At 68.2% G+C, this 18860-nt stretch overlaps 1 protein-coding gene across 2 annotated transcripts in view; it reads left to right on the top strand.

The window, feature by feature from the left end:
• The window catches only part of KIF26A (kinesin family member 26A), a gene marked incomplete at its 5' end in the record, with an annotated part of 38226 nt that extends 20115 nt beyond the window's left edge, over positions 1–18111 (top strand). The window contains 12 exons of one of the 2 annotated variants that reach the window (XM_080808455.1): positions 5038–5230; positions 9589–9798; positions 10304–10397; positions 10685–10947; positions 11065–11230; positions 11394–11556; positions 11835–11997; positions 12351–15177; positions 15787–15992; positions 16119–16139; positions 16513–16663; positions 16877–18111. In XM_080808455.1, coding sequence (XP_080664581.1) covers positions 5038–5230; positions 9589–9798; positions 10304–10397; positions 10685–10947; positions 11065–11230; positions 11394–11556; positions 11835–11997; positions 12351–15177; positions 15787–15992; positions 16119–16139; positions 16513–16663; positions 16877–17058 — 4639 coding nt within the window. In that variant the 3' untranslated portion in view covers positions 17059–18111. The remainder of the gene's footprint in view (positions 1–5037; positions 5231–9588; positions 9799–10303; positions 10398–10684; positions 10948–11064; positions 11231–11393; positions 11557–11834; positions 11998–12350; positions 15178–15786; positions 15993–16118; positions 16140–16512; positions 16664–16876) is intronic. The other variant, XM_080808456.1, reaches the window with a different exon arrangement.
• Between the last annotated feature and the right edge of the window lie 749 nt (positions 18112–18860).

The raw sequence follows: 18860 nt of genomic DNA on the forward strand, positions 1-18860 counted from the left end.
GGGGGCCTCAGGCAGGCGCGGGCTGCGTGTTCTGTGCTCCCCACCTCTGCCCCTCGCCAGGCTCATTAGGGACAGAGCTGAGCCCGGCCCACGCCCTGCCCCTTACCCAGCGGGCATGGGTGTGTATGGAGACAGCTTTGATGGCAGCGTGGCATGGGAAGGGACAGAGTCGAGTGCTGTCCATGCTGCTGGGGCCACGGAGGTGGACCTGGGCTGAGTCGGAGCCCGGCGTTTGCCAAGGGGAGGCAGAACAGGGTGGAGGCTGGGCGTGTGGGTTCCCTTTGTTCCTGGAGCACCACCTGCGGGTCCCCGCCTGGCTTCAGGCCTTCCTATGACCTCTGAGCTCCTCACCCCAGTGTGGGGAAAGCGAGGTGGAGTGTGGTTGCATGGGGGCCGGGTGTCCAGGACCTCGTTCACGCTCATGGGCCACAGAGTGGGGCTCAGGCTGGGTGCCCCGCACCCCTCACCCGCATCCCTCAGCGGGGCCTGCCGGGTCGTTCAGGCATGGTGGCCGCGGCTGTGGTAGGAGCTCGGTGTGCCGACCCGACCCGAATTCTGAGAAGGCCGGGCTACGTGGCGCGGGCGGCCAGAATTACATTTTTTCTGGAGGATTTCGTGAGCCCTCCAGCCCTCAGCCCCTTCCTGAGCCCTCCAGCTCCCACCTCGCAGGCTGTCCTCCTCCCAGATGTCTCCATGACTGGTCGCTTGGACCTTTCTGGGGACCCCCTCCCAAATTCCTGAATGTAGAGGCTTTGGAAGAACAGCTGGGGTCTCCTGGGGAGGGGCTGGGAGGGGGAGGGGTGAGGTTTCCTTCAGGTGCCAGGACGGCCCGCTGCACTCACAGCTGCCCCCACCCCCAGTGCAGCCCCCCTGGAGCCCCCTCTGTGCTGTCTGCCTGGACGCCTGGCCCATGGGATGTCAGGCCCGGCACCCAGCAGAGGTCCGGAACCAGAGGGGTGCTGCCCGGGGCCCCCAGAGCGGGAGGGCTCAGGTGGAGGAAGCCTCCGTCTCTGGGTGAGGTTCCCAGGGTTTGCGAGAAACGCCCGCCATGGTAGGAGGGGTCTGGCTATGGGGACCTTGGTCCCTGGTGTCAGCGGTCTGGGTCCTCTTGGCAGCCCTGCACCTCTGGGGCCCCCGCGTGCAGATCTGGGGGCTCTTGGCCCCTGTGGGTGGCAGTTCCCCATGGGGTGGGTGCTGGGTGGGTGGGGCGTGGCTGGGGCCACCAGCCTGCTCCCCTGTTAGGAAGCTCTGGGTTGGCCACGCCCAACGCTCTGCGTGTCAGAAAAGTCCCCAGACCCTCCCCTAGGTAAGGGCCTCGCCATCAAGGCCAACTGCCCCAGAAACCACCTTCTGGTTGGGAAGAGGGTTTCTTGTTTGTAAAAAGGCAAATGACTCCCTGGGGGGCCTCGGAGGTGCCCATCCCCCAGCCACTCTCTCATTCATTCATCCGTTCGCTCACCTGCACACCCTTCATCGTTCATCGGCTCACCGCACCCCGCCTCTCCGTGAACCCGCTCACCCACGCCCCTGCTCCTCCTCGGACCCGCTCACCCACGCCCCTGCTCCTCCTTGGACCCGCTCACCCGCGCCCCTGCTCCTCCTCCTCACACCCGCGCCCCTGCTCCTCCTCCTCCTCCTCCTCCTCCTCCTCCTCGCACCCGCTCACCCGCGCCCCTGCTCCCCCTCGGACCCGCTACTCCACACGTCCCCACACCCACTGACCCACATACCTGCCGATCCACGCCCCCACCGACCCAGGTACCCACTGACCTGTGTTCCCATGCACTCGCTCACGCATTCACTGGCCCACTGACTCACCCTCTCGCTCACTCGCGCCCCCAGGCCATGTCAGGGCATCCTGAGCTCCCCGTGTTGCCTGGGGCTTGGCAAACTCCTGCCCTTGGGAGACCCTGCCTGGTGGATGGGCACAGCTTCAGGAACTTGTGTCTTGTGTCACAGAACAGGGACTGGTTCCTATAGTAGCAGGAGGCAGAGGTTCTGCCGAAGCCCAGCGTGGGAGCATCAGGGCGGGCTTCCTGGAAGAGGATCTTCTGAGGGGTGAAGTTGCTGTTTGTCCGGCTTCTCTTCCGGCCACTCAGACTTGCCTACACTCCCCTGCCAGTCTCGCCTCCTGCTCCTCCTTCCCCTGCAGGTCCCACCCTGGGCCCCCAGGCTGTCCTGGGCCTGCGTGTGGTGCTCTGTGAGGCCCAACATCACCACCCCCTGTTCTCTGTGCCTTCACTGCTCAGAAACCAGGTCTGGGCCTCCAGAAGGCGGCAGACCCAGAGGCGCGAGGGCCGGCCTGGCCCCCAGAGGCCCCCCCTTCCCTGTCCCAGGCCTATGGACTGAGGTGCAGCCGCTGGGATTGTACCAGTAGTTACCAGGGGCCTGGATTCCATCAAAGGGGAGCGAGTCGTCCAGGGCCCTTGTTAATGCAGCCACACGCCTTTGAGTCATGCCTGCTGGGACGAGCCTGTGAGAGCAGGACCCGGAGGGCCGGGCGGGCCAGGGCACAGCTCCTCAGCTCCCTCGGGGGCTGACCACAGGGCTGGGGAGGGAGGAGGGGGTGCCCTGGGTTAGATCGGACTGCAGGGTGGAGACGCCTGGCCCATAATATTCCAGACTCCCAGGGCTGGCGCGTCCTCAGAAGGTGCCAGGCCCCACCTCTGTCCAGGCATGACTGGGATTTGTCCAGCGGGGAAGGACATGTCTCCACGCTGGAGTGCTAGGGCCCTGAGGGTGGCCTGCATGTGCCGAGGTCTGTGCTGCAGACCCCTGGCTCTTGAGAGGGTCACGGAAGGGGCAGAGCCCTCGTGGCCTGCTGTGCGACCCCCCAGGCAAAGCTCTGCCCTTTGGTCGTGGCCTTCGCAGACTGGAGGCTCCCATTGAAGTTGCTCTGGCCTCGCCCAGTGCCTCACCCATCAGCCAAGGTCGTTCTCAGCCCCTACATCTCCTGGAGGCTTCGGGTTGTGCCTTCACACAGCTGCAGGGCCCAGGCTGACCTTGCCCGGCCCAGGGAGGGCTGTCGGGGATGGGGGGCCGTGCCTTGGCCGCGGCCGTCTGCTGATCTGTCCAGTCAGCCTGAGGGCCTGGCTGACGCCCTCCCATGCATGCTGGGGCTGGGTGGCCCCTTGGTGCTGCCCTTTCCCCAAATCCTGGGAACAGGCCCCGTGGCACTTCGATTTACAGAAGAGGAAGTGAGTCCCTGGGGCCTGGTTGACCTTCGTAGGCTCCGCTTAGCTCCCTGGGCTGGGCCTGCTTGCATCTGGGGAGTTCCAACCCCCCCCCCCCCGGGCGGACCTGCCCCCGGGGACAGCGCGAGGCACGGCGGGGGCAGGGGAGGGGGCAGGCTGCCTGCTGGGGGCTCATTCTCCGGGTCGGGGCTACAGCTCCTTCCCACGGGGGCGGTTGGCAGGAGGCTGTGGCGTAGCCCAGGTGGTTGGGGTCCAGGACGGGCGTCGAGGCTGGGCGGCGGTCAGGGCGGAGGAGCCCCACAGCCCCCTGCCCAGCCCTCACGGCCCCCAGGGTCGGTCCCGCGGCCGTTCGGGTTGTGGCCGCGCCTGTGGCCTTCTTGGAGCTGCCCCTGCCGTCCCCTCGCTCCCGCGCCTCATCCAGCGCCCAGGCGACGCTCTCCGCGGCCACTCGCCCCCGCTCTGCTGGGTGACTCTCAGGCGGGCAGAGGGGAGCAACGGTTTTTCCTTGCAGGCAGTTTTGAGGTTTACAAGTAGGTGGGGATTGCGCTCATGGGGGCTTGTGGCCGGAGAGACCAAGCGCCCCGGCTCAGGGCTCCCGCACCCCAAGTTGCTGGGGCTCCTCCTGGGGTGGGGCCCCGCCTGCAGACCCCCCACCCCGAGCGCCCGCCGGCGGCCCACCCCCGCTCTGTTAGGGGTCCGCCCCGTCGTGGATTACTTTTATTATTTCACTCGGAGGAAAGCCGTCCCCGGGGGCTCTTCGAAGACAGCTCCTCGTTCAGACGAGTGCGGCTGAGCAAGACGCCGAGGCCTGGGCGGCCCTGCGTGGGCAGGCCCTGCTGTGGGCGTGCTTTGGAGGTAGGGCTCTGGGGTGGCAGCGGGCCCCACAAGGAGCCGGACGGAGGTGCAGGTGGGTGTTGGGGGGGGCGTCAGCTGGGGGCTCAGAGGGTATCCCGATCCCTTCTCTCTCTGCGGGTCCCTGCCCGCGGGAACGGGGCGACTGAGGCCAGACCCTCCGGGCAGTGGGGGTGGAGTGCGAATATGGACCCGGGCCCATCTCTGTTCCCTGGTGTCCCCCGTGCTGGAGGCGTGGGGGGGCCCTTGGGGGAGGGTGGGGGCTCCGACGCCGGCTGCAGGAGCTGCGGTGGGGAGAGCCTGGCGGGAGGGTCCGTGGGAGCCACAGCCTGGGGTGTGGTGGGCCCGTGGTGGGCACGCGTATGTGCCTGGATGCGTGTGTGGGGGAGGGCGCCCTGGGACTCCGGAACGGTGCCTCTCCCAGCTGCGCCGGGAGCCTCTCTGCGGTCAAGGAAGACTCTGGGGTCTGGGGAGGACTGTGGGTCCCCTGGGGATGCTGTGGGGCTGGCGGGTTCCAGTGCCAGGCTGAGTGTGGGGCCGCAGAGGAGAGGGCGGTGGGGCGGGGCCTGGGGGCCGTGGGATCAGGGGACGTGGGCTTCGTGGAGCTTCTCCTGGCCGCCAGCACGGCCTAGGGTTCCTTGGATGCCTCGGCCTCTCAGGGCTGCACATAGGCACCTGTGCTGGTCGTGTCAGCATGTGCTAGTGGTGGGGAGACTGAGGCACAGAGAACAGGTCACCATGCCTGGGTCGCACAGCCTGGGAGGAGCTGACTCCAGCACGTTCCAGCCCCCCACCCCGCAGCAGCTGCCGGGTTGCGCCCCAGGGCCGGTTGAGGTTGGTGGGAGGAAGGTGCGCTCAGGGCAGGGTCGGGGGGAGGGGAGGGCATCTGCCGCCTGGCCTGGCGGGGACGTGGCTGTGGGGCCGACCTGGGGCGGGGCGGGCGCCCAGGACAGCGCCGAGGGCCCCACCCGGTCCCTCTCCTCCTCCTCAGGGCTGCCCAGAAGCTCAGCCTGGCCTCCAAGCGCAAGAAACCTCATCCGCCGCCGCCGGCCCCTGCTGCCCGCAGCGCCGCCCCGTACCCCACGGACTTCAGCGGGGTTCTGCAGCTGTGGCCGCCCCCCGCGCCCCCCTGCTTGCTCAGGGCCGCCTCCAAGGTTAAGGACAACCCCGGCAGCATCGGAAAGGTAGACCCACCTCTGATGTGGGGGTGACCCTGGGGGCTTGGGGGTGGGGTGAAGCCAGAGGTGTCCGAGGAGGTGCTGGGAGGGGTGCCGGGTGTGGAGGGATCCTGCGTCCTTCTTCCAGGTTGGATGAGGTGGGGTGCAGACGGGGAGACTGAGGCCCAGGTCCACCTTGGAAGCTTGGGTCCCAACAGGAGCCTCAGAGACTGCGGTGGAGCTTCAGGAAATGGGTGGGGGTTCCAGGGGCTCGTGCTGGTCTCCATGGGGTGGGACAGCCGGGGCTCCCCGGGACTGGGGTTGGGCTCTGACCCCTGGGGACCCCCATACTCTGTGTGTTGGCATGCTGTCCCGAGGTGGGGCTCCAGAGCGGGGATGGGACCCCTCCAGGCCAACGTGTGATCATCTGGTTCAGGTGGGGAAATTGAGTCTGGGGGGTGCAGGGAAGGGCCTTGCCTTGGAACAGGCTGGCTGGCCCCTGGCCCCGACCCCCGGCTCCCATGGCCTTTTGCCGGGACTAGGTTTCTGTCTGGGCCCCGTCTGGTTGCTTGTAACTGTACCCTGGCCTCACTCAGGGTCCCACGTGCATGGGTTGTGTGAGCACGTTTTGAGGTGTGTTCTCTGTGCCCATGGGGGGCGGGGGGCCGAGGCGCAGCCCCATAGCTCAGGGCAGGAGGACAGGCCCCGCCCGAATGCGCACCCTGAGCTTTTTCCTGACTTTCTGCCCACGCTGCTCCCATGGGCCACTCCGAGGTACTCCCTGAGGGGGGTTGGGGGTTGGGGGTTGGGGGTTGGGTTGGGCCCGCCCGCCCACACCCCGGCACCCCGGCACCCCACACCCCCATCCTCTCCAGCGCCCAGAGGCTAACCCCCCGCAGAGGTGGTTGGCTGGGTTCAGGCTCTCCCCAGCAGGCCCGCCCCACCCTGCCTGGGACTGGCCTCCAGGGCCTTGGGCTCCTGGTGACCTTGAGGGGCCCCAGGCCTGAGCCACACCCCCCGGTCTCGTGATGACTCTGCCAGACTGCTCCTTCTGGAAGCCTTTTCTCACCCTGTCACCCCCAAGCCCTCACGAGACCCAGAGCCTGCAGCCCCGGCCAAGCCTCATTGCGTCGGTGTCCCTGGGAGCTGGGAGCTTGCTAGAGGAGGGACTCTCAGCCCCGCCCGCCGGGCCGTGGAGGTGCCTGGGCGGTGGTGGGCACACTCGGCGGCACAGGGCAGAGTGGCTGCAGGGGAAGGGCTCCGACAGCTCCGGGGCCTGGCTCTGACCTTGGCCTCCTCACTTGGCAGGTCTGGACCATCTGTCTGAAAGCAGGGGTGGGTAGGGGTGGGCTGCGTGTGTCTAGCACTGGGCCACCTCCTCCTGGGGCCCCGTCTCCACCCAAGTATTCTGGGGCGGGGGGCTCCTCCCTTTTCTCCGTGGTAGACTAATCCCCTCCCCTCCCCCTGCCCCAGTCCCTCCACACAGGGAGCCCCTGGCCACCAGCCCACCCGCTGCCCACCCCCCCTCCAGCTTGTGCCCCCTCTCTCTGGTTCCTTGGATGTTATTTGCACGAATGTCACAGTCAGAAATGTCTCCTGAAAGGCATTTCATATTGTCACAGAAAAGAAGTTAGATTACGCTCGATTTCTGACATTAATGTGCTACTTAAGATAATTCATCATCTCGCAGTATTAAAAAAGACATCCTTTCTGTGGGTGCGCAGCGGTGCCCCTCCCCCGTCGCTGCCTGGGCCACCTCTTAGGAGTGGAAGCCCTTTTTTATGCAAAACGTGTTTTTTCCCTACCTGGCAGCCATTCAGCACTGCTTTGTAATATCTGAACATTTGGGGGAGAGACTCAGCCGCCCTTGTCTCCTGCAAAGACCCTGTCATTTCCTGAACCAGAGGATCCTTACAGACAATGGCCCGTGCGTTCAGCTAGGACGGGGTGGCCCGCCGGGGGCCGCCCTGTCCCCTCCCCGCAGGCTGGGGTCCCTGAGTGGAGACTCGTGGCTGGCTCCCAGCACCACCGGGGCCGTTTTTGTGCTGCAAGAGCCCCTCCTCAGCCCTCCAGGAACCCCCTCCGATCCGCACAACCCATCTGGCTCCTGAAGGGGCCGGGAGTTCATGCTGAAAAAAAAATTGCCAGAAATTACCGGGAAGTGCACATTTTTGCCTGCTTGGCGGCAGCCTTTGGAAATGAAGTAGTTTTGTTCGTGTCCTCGGGAATAAAAGAATCGCTTCTCGCCCAGGTTCGGGGAGTGCGGCGGGAAAGCGTTTCTTAGGCTTCTCCCCCGAGAGCGTCCCCTCCTTCCCGGAGCGATTTTGCACGTCAATTTGCCACGTGCTGAAGGGGAGGAGATCGGCCTCGTGCGAACTACCCACAGTAAACCAATTTTGCCGGCGTTATGTATCTGTCACTTACAATTAAACCCGTGAAAAATATTGGCTCTGAAATGAGTCTGGTAATTTGATTTATGCTGTAGTGGAGAAATCGAAGGTTTCGTTGGGGAGCGGAAGGTGGTGTCCTTCAGCAGAACGTGGCGTCCGGTGTACCTCCCTGGAGGGGCCCTAGAGCGCCGGGGCTCCTCTGGGTCAGGGGGCGCCCCCGGGGCCGGGCGGAAGATGCAGCTTGGGCTGGTTCTTCTCCATGCGGGTTTCGGGGTGTCTGCAGCACAGTGTGCTGGACTCTCGGGTCTAGGTCCCAGCCCCCCTCCCTGCTGGGCCTCTGTTCCCTCGAGGGTGTTGGGGCTGGTGGTCCAGCCATGGGGACGCCTGTCTTCTGCAGACCCGGCACGGGGGTGGGGGGCGGGGGGCACACGTTTGTGTCTGTTTTTGTATTTTAGGGTCACACGGGAGCAGAGGCTGCTTGGTCCCCAACCAGGGCCCCCAAGCTAAGACCCTGTTCTGTCCCCTGTGCTCCCCCACCTACGCCCCCTGGCCAGGCCTTAGTGTCTCCAGCCCTCCCTGTCAGAGCTGAGCTCTCCCTCGGGGGGACCACCATGTGTGTCCTTCCCGCCGGCCCCGGATGCCGCCGTGCCTGGGGTTTGAGTTGTGCTCCCTAGCTGGCTCTGGGGTCAGACCCGGTCCCCTAGGCCCTCCCCCTTGTGTGCCTTTGTTCCTCCCGTCAGGGCGTTGGTGTCAGGGTGTCAGGGAGGGGAGGTGCACTCGGGGCTCCCGACTGGCCTGGGAAGTGGGCCGGAGGGGTTCTGTGGAGGAGGCAGAGGCCCGACTGGGCTGGGGGCAGGAGCTGCTAGCTGAGGTTGGGACATGGGGGAGCAAGGAGGGCCAGAAGGTGGGAAATGCCCCCCTTGGGAGCCTTCCGAGAAGGGTCCCCGTTGGCTGGGACTAGGGGCTGTGTCGTGGGGCCTGTTCTGCTCGCCCCTCTGGCTTCCCTTCTCCCTCTGCCCTTGGTTTGGGATCTGGGATTGGAGGAGAACCACTCTCAGGCTGTATGACCTGGTGTCACAGTCGACTTGTCTGCGTGTTTCCTCCCTCCTTAAGCCTCAGTGGGCCTGGGCGGGGGTGGCCGGGCTGGCCGGCCGGGTAGGGAAGCCGGAAGAGCTGCGCCCTGGGTATGGGGCTGCTTCTGGTCCCCAAAGCTCTGTGCCTCCGGGTTGAGCTCACTTAGCTTCCAGCTCTGCCTCAGATGCAGTGGAGGGTGTGGAGGAACCCCAGGTCAAGGGCAGGTGGGGTGCCCTTGGGTACCGTCCCATACTTTTGTCCCTCTGTTCACTGAGGCGCCCGGAGCCTTTTTCACTTTAGTTGCACCACCGTCCCCCACCACTGTCCTGTCCGCCCCGCCCAGTGCTCCCCTGGACTCCCTCCCCCTCCCTGCCCTCCCTGACCTGTGCTCCCCCATCCTCCGTCATGATGTCCTCCCCCGTCCTCCCCCACGCTGTCCTCCCCGACCCAGTGCTCCCCCGTCCTCCCCCACGCTGTCCTCCCCGACCCGGTGCTCCCCCGTCCTCCCCCACACTGTCCTCCCTGACCCGGTGCTCCCCCGTCCTCCCCCACGCTGTCCTCCCTGACCCGGTGCTCCTTCGTCCTCCCTCATCCTGTCCTCCCCCACCCCCTGCTCCTGTATGCACTGCCCCCCCCACCGCACCCTTGTGCTCCCCTGTCCTGGCCCCTCCTTCTCTGCTGACCGCCCGCACCAGGCTAGCGCCCCCTCCCAATGAGCCTCGCTTTCTGCCTGCCTGGCTGATCTCATAAGGGACCTGAGCCAGAGCTGGGACGCAGGCACCCACATTCCTGCGGTGGGGATCCCCGTGCCGAGGCCTGGCCCGCTGTCTCAGCTCGCGCGAGCTCTTCCTGCCCTGTAATTAGCGGCCGCTGGGCGGGTGGGCGGCCGCTCAGATGCTCGCTCCTGCCCGCCTCCTCCAGGTGAAGGTCATGCTGCGGATCTGGCCGGCGCAGGGGGTGCAGCCCTCGGCCGAGTCCACGTCCTTCCTGAAGGTGGACCCACGCAAGAAGCAGGTGACCCTGTACGACCAGGCTGCCGGGCCCCCCGGCAGCTCGGGCCCCCGACGAGCCTCCGTGGTGGCTCCCAAGATGTTTGCCTTCGACGCCGTCTTCCCCCAGGACTCGGAGCAGGTGAGGGTGGCGGGCACCCCCGGGGGCCGGCGCCAGGCCTGCGCTTGCTTCTGGTGCCCGGTGAGGAAGAGGAGGGTAAGAGCGAGGCCCAGTGGCCTGGGCCCGGCCTGCGGTGTGTTACCCTCCTTGGCTCGGGCCTGGAGATCTCGTACCCTTCTCCTGGCGCAGTTGTCGGGCCATTCGCAGGACGTGCTGGATTTCCCGTGGGCTCTGGGGAGGCTTTGGGAGCAGGTTTGCTGTCTGTACGTGAGCATCGGGGGTGCGGCGTGGTCCGTGTCCCCAGTTGCCCCCACGAGGGTGGTGTGAGCTGTGCACCTGACTGGCCCAGGCCGTGTGTGTCGTGTGTGTGCGTGGAGAGCTCCGAGAGCTGGGGCCTGTGTGTGCCAGCCTGCCCGCCTTGTGAGCTGCCGGCCCGCATGGGACGGGGACAGGCAGGCGCGGTGGGAGGCTGGGTGTCGGCCCCGTGACCCTGGCGCCAGCCTGGTGCCCTGTGCCCCTCTCACAGGCTGAGGTCTGCTCGGGGACCGTGGCTGACATGCTCCAGTCAGTGGTCAGTGGGGCTGATGGCTGCATTTTTTCCTTCGGCCACACGAGCCTTGGTGAGCATCCCCCATCATTGCTGTCCGCAGTCTCTGGGCCTCCTTTTGCGGGCAGGACGGGGGAAATGGTTATCCCATGTGGGCAGTGGGTGGGCCCAGGACCGGGGGTTTGGGCACGTGGAGAGAAAGCCCCCTGCAGTCCTGGGAGGCAGGGGGACCCTGGTCTCAGTGTCCCCAGGTTGGCCCTGAGGGCCCCAGGTCAGACTTGGGAGGCAGCTGGGCGTGGCTGGGCTCTGAGGGCATGTCAGGGTGAGTGTGGGGCCCTGACACGCCCATGTGCCCCCCAGGCAAGTCCTACACCATGATCGGGAAGGACAGCTCGCCCCAGAGCCTGGGTGTTGTGCCCTGTGCCATTTCCTGGCTCTTCAGGCTCATCGAGGAGCGCAGGGAGAGGACGGGCACCCGCTTCTCAGTGCGCGTGTCCGCGGCAGAGGTGTGCGGCCCCGACGAGAGCCTGCGGGACCTGCTGGCCGAGGTGGCCTCCGGCAGCCTCCAGGACACCCAGTCCCCGGGCGTGTACCTGCGGGAGGACCCTGGGTGTGGGGTTCAGGTACGCCACCGGCCCCGCGGCCATGGGGTGGGGGGCAGGGCCACGGGTCCTGGGGGACAGTGAGGACAGCCTCCGGGAGGCAGACCCGAGTCCCAGCTTGCGCACTGCCCTCCCCAGCTGCCAAACCAGAGCGAGCTTCGGGCGCCCACGGCGGAGAAGGCTGCCCTGTACTTGGACGCGGCGCTGGCGGCCCGTGGCTCCCGCCGGCCCGGCTGCGGCTCGCACCTGGTCTTCACGCTGCACGTCTACCAGTACCGCGTGGAGAAGTGCGGCCGCGGCGGGAGTAGGTGTCGGCTCGCGCGCCCCCGCCTGCCCTCCCTGCGGGTCCTGGGGTCGGGGGAGCCCGGGGGTCCGGGGGTCAGGGGATCTGGGGGTCCAGGGGCCTGGGGGTCTGGGGTCAGGGGCATCTGGGGCCGCTCCCCCACCTTCCCACCCTGTGCTTTCAGTGTCTGGAGGCCGCAGCCGCCTGCACCTCATCGACCTGGGCGGGTGTGAGGGGGCGCCTGGCCGGGGCGGGGAGGCCCCCGGGGGACCCTCGTGTCTGCCTCTGTCAGCCTTGGGCAGTGTCATTCTGGCCCTGGTCAGCGGAGCCAAGCACGTGCCCTATAGGTGAGCGGTGGGCTCCTTGGCGGGTAGTGGTGAGGTGGCCCCCTAGGAGCTAGCCAAGGGCACGGCAGGTGCATCAGGGTGCCTGGACCCCTGAGCTCCTGGGGCCTGGCTGCTCAAGGGCCGGATGCCAGAGCTGGACCTGGGCTCCAGGCATGACCCCGTCCCGGGAGAGGCCTGCCTCCTTCCTTCCCTTCTGCCCTGCCGCACCCCCATGCCCAGCCTCCCGCCCTGACCTCCCCTCCCCAGGCCTGCAGCCTCTGAGCACCCCTCGCCCCCAGGGAGCACAGGCTCACCCTGCTGCTGCGTGAGTGCCTGGCCGCCCCCAGCTGCCGGACCACCATGATTGCCCACGTCTCAGACGCACCCGCTTGCCACGCCGAGACACTCAGCACCGTGCAGCTGGCTGCCCGCGTCCACCGGCTACGCAGGAAGAAAGTCAAGGTTGGCTCTGTCTCCTGCCTGCCCCTCCCGCCCTCTGAGGGCCCTGTGAGGCCCCTGCCCAGCATGGTGAGGGGCTGCCACCCGTCCCTGGCTGGGCACCCCATGTGCCCCTGCACAAGGCAGGGGGCTGTGCCCCAAATCACCTGGCACCCAGGGTGGCACTGGAACCGCTCCCAAGGGGGGCCTGCGGTTGCCGTGTACCTGCCGGGGGGTGGCCTGTGTCCCTCCTGAGCCAGCCAGCAGGGCACTCCCTGGGCAGCCCTCGGCGGGATCATGTCCTTCCCCCAGCTGGGATGGGGGGGATGAGGCGGTGGGGAAGGTGGGCCGCTCACGCAGGCCTACTCTGCCCCCAGTACGCGTCCAGCTCCTCAGGTGGGGACAGCTCCTGTGAGGAGGGCCGTGCCCGCCGCCCCCCGCACCTGCGACCCTTCCACCCCCGCTCCGTGGCCTCGGAACCCGGCCGTCTGGCCTCCAGCTCGCCCGGAGACCCCGACTACTCCTCCAGCAGTGAGCAGTCCTGTGACACAGTCATCTACGTGGGGCCCGGCGGGGCGGCACTGTCAGACCGCGAGCTCACCGACAGCGAGGGCCCGCCGGACTCCGTGCCCATCATCCCGGCGCTCAGCCGCCGCCGGCCCTCCGAGGGCCCGAGGGACGCCGACCACTTCCGCTGTAGCACCTTCGCGGAGCTGCAGGAGCGGCTGGAGGGCATTGACGGCAGCGAGGGCCCCTCCGGAGCCCTGGGTGTCCCTGGTGCAGCCCAGGCTGGCCCGGCCTGCGGGGGCAGGAAGCCCTCACCGCCCGAGGCCGCCGCTCCCAGGAAGGCGGCGGGCTCCCCACTGGCGGCCAGCACGCCTCGAGGCAGCCCCGCCCCAGACACCTGCCGGGGTGCCCCGGAGCCCTCTAAGGCTGGTGCCGACCGGAGGGAACTGCTGGTGCCGGACAAGGCCGCTGGGGTCGGGGGTAGGAGGCCACTGCCCAGCCCGGCCCCTCCGCCTCCTCGGCAGCTGGAAGCCAGCAGAACGCCGGAGGACCCGGGGGGAGGGAGCGCGGACGGTGTGGTGCGGACGCCCCCGGTGGGCAGGAGCGGGCAGGCGGGCAGCCCCCGGCCCCCTGCACACGGCCGCCGTCTGGAGCGGGGCCTGCTGACCACCACGGTGACGCTGCAGCAGCCCGTGGAGCTCAATGGCGAGGATGAGCTGGTGTTCACGGTGGTGGAGGAGCTGTCCCTGGGGGCGCTGGCCGGCTCCGGCCGCCCCACCAGCGTGGCCAGCTTCGGCAGCAACTGCTCTCTGCAGGCCCTAGCCTCGGGGTCCAGGCCGGTGAGCATCATTAGCAGCATCAACGATGAGTTCGACGCCTACACCGCACAGGCTGCGGGCGGGCCCTCGGAGGGAGCGGGCTGGGCTGGGAGCAGCCAGGGCTCCTCGGTCAGTTCCTGGCTCAGCGAGGTCAGCATCTGCGTGGACGACCGCCACAGCCCCGCGCCCCAGCCTACCTTCTGGGCTGGCCGGGACTCGCCAGCAGGGCCCGATCCCCTGGGCACCCCTGTCGCGGGCGGCTCCCCAGACGAGGGCAGCTGTCGGTTCCCGGAGCACGGCAGGCCGGACAGTCCCGGCCTGGCTCGGAGTCCTCGCCCTGGGGACGTGGCTTCTGCGGCTCCTGCCCGACCTGGTAGGGAGTCCCCAGCCGCATCCCCGTGGGGGGCGGCCCCCGCACAGACGATCCACTCTAGCCTCCCCCGGAAACCAAGGACTTCCTCAGCGGCCGGTCGTGCAGGCTGCACTCGCCTGGCCCCGAGCCCACCCGGCCCTGGAGGCCTCTTCGAGGACCCCTGGCTGCTCCGGGCAGACGAATGTGGCCCATGCCCGGGGCCCTCGGCCGGCAGGGCCCCCAGCCTAGCCCCAGTGCTGGCTTGTGCCCGGAGGGTGGTGGACGGCTGTGAAGTGGCAGCCGGGGCGGCCCAGAGGCCAGAGGCCGTGGCCCAGATACCCCCGCTGCGGAGGGGGGCCACCACGCTGGGTGTGACCACCCCCGCCGCATCCTGCAGGGACGCCCTGGCGGCCACGGCCGCCTGTCTGGGCAGCCCGAAGGCTGCCCCCGGCAGCAAGCGGAACGTGGCTCCCAAGGGAAGCCTCTTCACGAGGCCTGGCGGGGCGGCCCCCCCGGCCCCTCCTGTGCGCAAGTCCAGCCTGGAACAGAAGAGTGGCCCAGCCCTGGCTGCTCCCCAGGGCGGGGGCCTGACCCGGGCTGCGGCTGCTGCCCTCTCCCGAGCGGAGGAGGAGGCCAGGGCCGGGAGCCGGGCTGACCACTCCGTCGCCAGGGCCACGTCCAGCCTGAAGGCCCGGGCGGGCAAGATGGAAGCCGCGAGCCGTGCCAGCGCCCACGGCTCTCTGGAGCGGTGCGAGGGCCCGGCACACGGCAAGGTCAGGGAGGCCCCCGGGAGGGCCCGGGCTGTGCCCAGGTTGGGTGTTCCGTCCCCCAGCCCCGTGTCTGGGCCTGCTCCAGCCTGTAGGGGCAGCCCGGCCAAAGGTGTGGGGGCCCCCAAGCCCCCGGCCGGCGGGAGCAAGAGCCGTGGTCCGGCAGTGGGTGGGTCGAGGGCCTTGTGTGCTCCCGTGAAGCCACTGACCCCAGCGGTGGGCAGGACCCCCGGCGGCCCCGTGATGGCTCCCCGGGCGGCCCCACGGGCTGTGCCCGGTGTCGGGGCCAAGGCCAGCCGGGGCACCATCATGGGCACCAAGCAGGCGCTCCGGGCCGCCCACAGCCGCGTCAACGAGCTGGCGGCCAGCGGCGCCCCCGGCAGAGGCGGCCCCTCCTGGGGCTCGGCGGACTCGGACAGCGGCAGCGACAGTGGCGTGAATGTGGGGGAGGAACGGCTACCCGCCGTCCCTGCGCTGCCCTCCCCCTACAGCAAGGTCACGGCCCCGCGGCGGCCCCAGCGCTGCAGCAGCGGCCACGGCAGCGACAACAGCAGCGTGCTGAGCGGCGAGCTCCCGCCTGCCATGGGCCGCACCGCGCTCTTCTATCACAGCGGCGGCAGCAGCGGCTACGAGAGCGTGCTGCGTGACAGCGAGGCCACCGGCAGTGCCTCGTCCGCGCCCGACTCCATGAGTGACAGCGGGGCCGCCTCGCCGGGCGCCCGCTCCCGCAGCCTCAGGTCCCCCAAGAAGAGGGCCACAGGTGGGTGTGGGTGCGACCCCCACTGGGCCCCCTTCTGCCCCCGCGCTGTCCCCGAGGTTTGGGCCATCCCTGTCAGAGCCAGCTCCTGAGGGCCGGCGTCGCGGGTCACCCAGGTGGGGCTTAGGGTGTCAGGGGAGGCCTTGGGTGTAGGGTACCCGGCCTGGAGTCCCTGGGGCTCAGGCCCAGCTGCCTGGGAGCCCCCCAGCCAGTGTGGAGGGGGCCCGGTGGGCAGGGCCAGCTTCTTGCTGTGCACGTGGTGGAGGGAGTGGGCCACCGGCTGGGGCCGGGAGCAGGGAGGGATGTTCTGGGAGATGTGGCTGGGGCACCACTCGGGCCTGGGGGCCTGGCAGGAGGGCTGAGGACCCGGTCCTGGGGGGTGGTGGGAGTAGGGGGGGTTGAGCAGGGCCTCGGTGTGACTGGGGTGTTGAGGGCTGTCTCCAGGAGAGGCCGGCCAAGAGGCTGCCCCCGTGTGGGGCCACTGGGGCAGCTGTCCAGGCGAGAGGGGGCCTGTAAGGGCTGGGGGTTTCTGGACGAGCCCCTGGCCGGGCACTAAGTCCTGGGATCGGGCCCCAGCCCCCGCTCACCCAGCACCCTGGCTCTCTGCTTCAGGTCCGCAGCGGAGACGGCTGATCCCGGCCCCCATGCCGGACACTGCTGCCCTGGGCCGCAAGCCCGGCCTCCCTGGGCAGTGGGTGGACCTGCCGCCTCCCCTGGCCGGCTCCCTGAAGGAGCCCTTCGAGATCAAGGTATATGAGATTGACGACGTGGAGCGCCTGCAGCGGCACCGGCTGCCCCCGAGGGAGGACCCGGCTGAGGTCAGGGCCAGCGGGGCCTGGGGCCTGGGGTACAGGGCTGGTGCGGAGAGGTCCCGGGATGGCAGGGGGGGCCCCCAGGGGTTGGCCCAGCAGCCAGCTGAGCTTGCCTTCCCCTCCTACCCGCAGCCCTCCCAGGACGTGGAGAAGGTAGGAACCAGGCCTCCCAGCCCTGAAGCCGTGGTGGCCACCGATGCCCACCTTGGGCCAAGTGGGCGGCCGGAAGGGTCCTGAGGTCACCACTATTGTCCCATGGAGCTGCCCTGCTGGAGGGTCTCCCACAGCTGTGCCCCTTCGTCCTGGGCCCTGGTCCCAGGCAGTCCTCGGCAGGCTACTCCGAGAGTGCCTGGTGTGAGCCTGACCTGTGGGGGACCCGGGGCTGACCCTGCCCTCCTTTGAGGCCCCACTGTATGTTTGCCCAGGCCCGGAGGCTGGAGGAGGGTGCCACGGCCAAAGCCTGGGACGCTGGGAAACCCCGTCGTCCTATAGGCCTGAGCACCCCTGCCTGCCCCTTGCCCCCCAGGGTCTGGTGTGCACCAGCGCCAAGCTTCGGCTGGCGGAGCGCAGGCAGCAGCGGCTGCGGGAGGTGCAGGCCAAGCACGAGCACCTGTGCGGGGAGCTGGCGGAGACCCAGGGCCGGCTGATGCTGGAGCCCGGCCGCTGGCTGGAGCAGTGTGAGTCCCCCGGCCCCGGGGAGGCAAGGCTTGCAGGACCCTGATCTCTGCCCCCTGCCCTGGTTCGCCTGCTCTCCATCCCCAAGCCAGGCGCTTCCCTCGAGAGCTCCGGCCGCCCTCCTTCACCTTGGCCCAGACAGGGACCCAGACGCCGGGCGGGGAGAGACACGCCCGTCCTTGGCCCCTAACCCACTGCTCACTGTCCCTCTCCAGTCGAGGTGGACCCAGAGCTGGAGCCCGAGTCAGCAGAGTACTTGGCGGCCCTGGAACACGCCACGGCCGCCTTGGAGCAGTGCGTGAACGTGTGCAAAGCCCACGTCATGATGGTCACCTGCTTCGACATCAGCGTGGCCTCCCCCGCCGGCCCGCCGGCGCCGCAGGAGGTGGACGTCTGAGGCTGGGCTCCGGGACGCGGGGAGGGCACGTGGGATGGCTCGAGGACGTGGCGGGGGTCAGAGGGATGAGCGTGCGGAGGGCCAGGGGCCGGCCCGGTGTGGGGGGGCTCTGAGGCGATGAGCATGGGGGAGGGTTTGGCCAGGCGGAGTGGACGGTGGAGGGGGGAGTGAGCGAGTGTGCCAGAGACGAGACGGTCACCACCCAGACAGCAACGCAAGTGCCTTTAACCTTGAATCGACTTCTCTCTTTTTGCGTTTGGTGCTAAGGACTCAAGACACCAGCAGACGGTGTGCTCGGGCTGTGGCCTGGGCAGCGGCAGGGGGCCGTCCGGGGCCAGGCCGGGCCCCTTCCCAGCCAAGCAGTTTCATGTAGCAGCACTGCTCTGGGCCCCGCCGGCCCAAGGGTCAGGATGTAGGACTCTTCCTTTACAGCTGTTTCCTCTCGGCAGAGCCGGCCCCGGGGGTCACCAGACCACGGTCTGCGTCCTTGCCGTGGATCGCGTGGGGCGTGGGGTTCTCCGGGGGGGATGGCCCACGTGCCCTTCCCCCCGGGACCTGCTCTGTCCCGAGGATACAGAGAGGGCAGCGCCCACGAGGCGCCTTCTTCTACGGCAGGAATTCTTACCAAAACCACAAGCAAAAAACAAAACCAACACACACACACACACACAATGCGGTGGGGGGGGGGGGGCGGTAAGGGTTTTGTAAAGGTTCTGTTAGGTTCATATTTTTATATCATTTTGCCTATAAATGCAGTATTTGCAGTGGGAATTTGGAGACAAATGATCTATGTTTTTATGGTTTTCTATGGAAGGTATCCCTCAGGCCAGGCTCTTTCTGGGGGGCGCCCGGGGGGGGGCAGGGGTCCGTGGGGGACTCTTTTTGCCAAATGCAGACCGGGAGGGTGCCTGCCGACGTACGTGTGTCCCCGTCACAATGGGCTCTGTTTTCTGACCCTTGTGCATTTTCTAAGGGCTCCCAGACCTTTGTACAAATGTGTAGATAACCTCTTGCTACGGCTTTTATTTGTGAATAAAAGACACATCCGTTGTTAAAATGGCTCCTGAGCTCGCTGGGTGCGCTGTCCTCCGAGGGTCCTGGGGCGACGGGGCCTCAGGCCACTGGGGACATGTCTTCAGGACTGCAGGGGACCTGCCTTCTGCCCGCTGGCCCTGCGGGGACCAGCCTTGCAGGCGAGCGGGGACAGAGCCATGATGGGTGGACGGCAGGAAGGGCCTCCAGCCAGGCTGGGACTCTAACCCCATCCCCTCCCTGACCCCCTCCCTGACCCCCTCCCTGACCCCCTCCCTGACCCCCTCCGTCTGAGCAGCTCTTGGGGTCCCCAGGCTGAGGCGGGAATCCCGGGGCCAGGCTGGTGGGAAAGCGTTTTCCAGCTCCCGGGCCCTTCCCAGGGGTTGTGTTCACTGGGGAAATTGAGGCAGGTGCTGGAATGGCGCCCGGAGGGCCTCACCTCCTTTCTTTCGGCCCCGCCTGTCTTTCCAGGAGACGGGTGAGTAGACACACGGGACGCATCGGGCTCAGAAACCCCGGAGCTGGCAGGAGCCCGCGCTGGGCGTGGCTACCCCGCCCAGCCCACACCTCCCTGCCGGCCTTGGTTGCTCCAGCTGGTGCTCGAACCGGGGTCCTAGGCAAGCCCGGCTGCTGTCCCCACCCCATCTGGGGGCCCCCCCAGACTCGGGTGCGGGCACCGTGGCCCCTCGCAGCCGGCGGGGCCCCTCCTAGTGAGGTCTGGGACTCCCCTCCGGCACATCACACCTCGTGTGGCCTCTGCCTGTATTCCC

This window comes from Martes martes, assembly GCF_963455335.1.
Source record: "Martes martes genome assembly, chromosome: 7".
NCBI classification, from domain to species: domain Eukaryota; kingdom Metazoa; phylum Chordata; class Mammalia; order Carnivora; family Mustelidae; genus Martes; species Martes martes.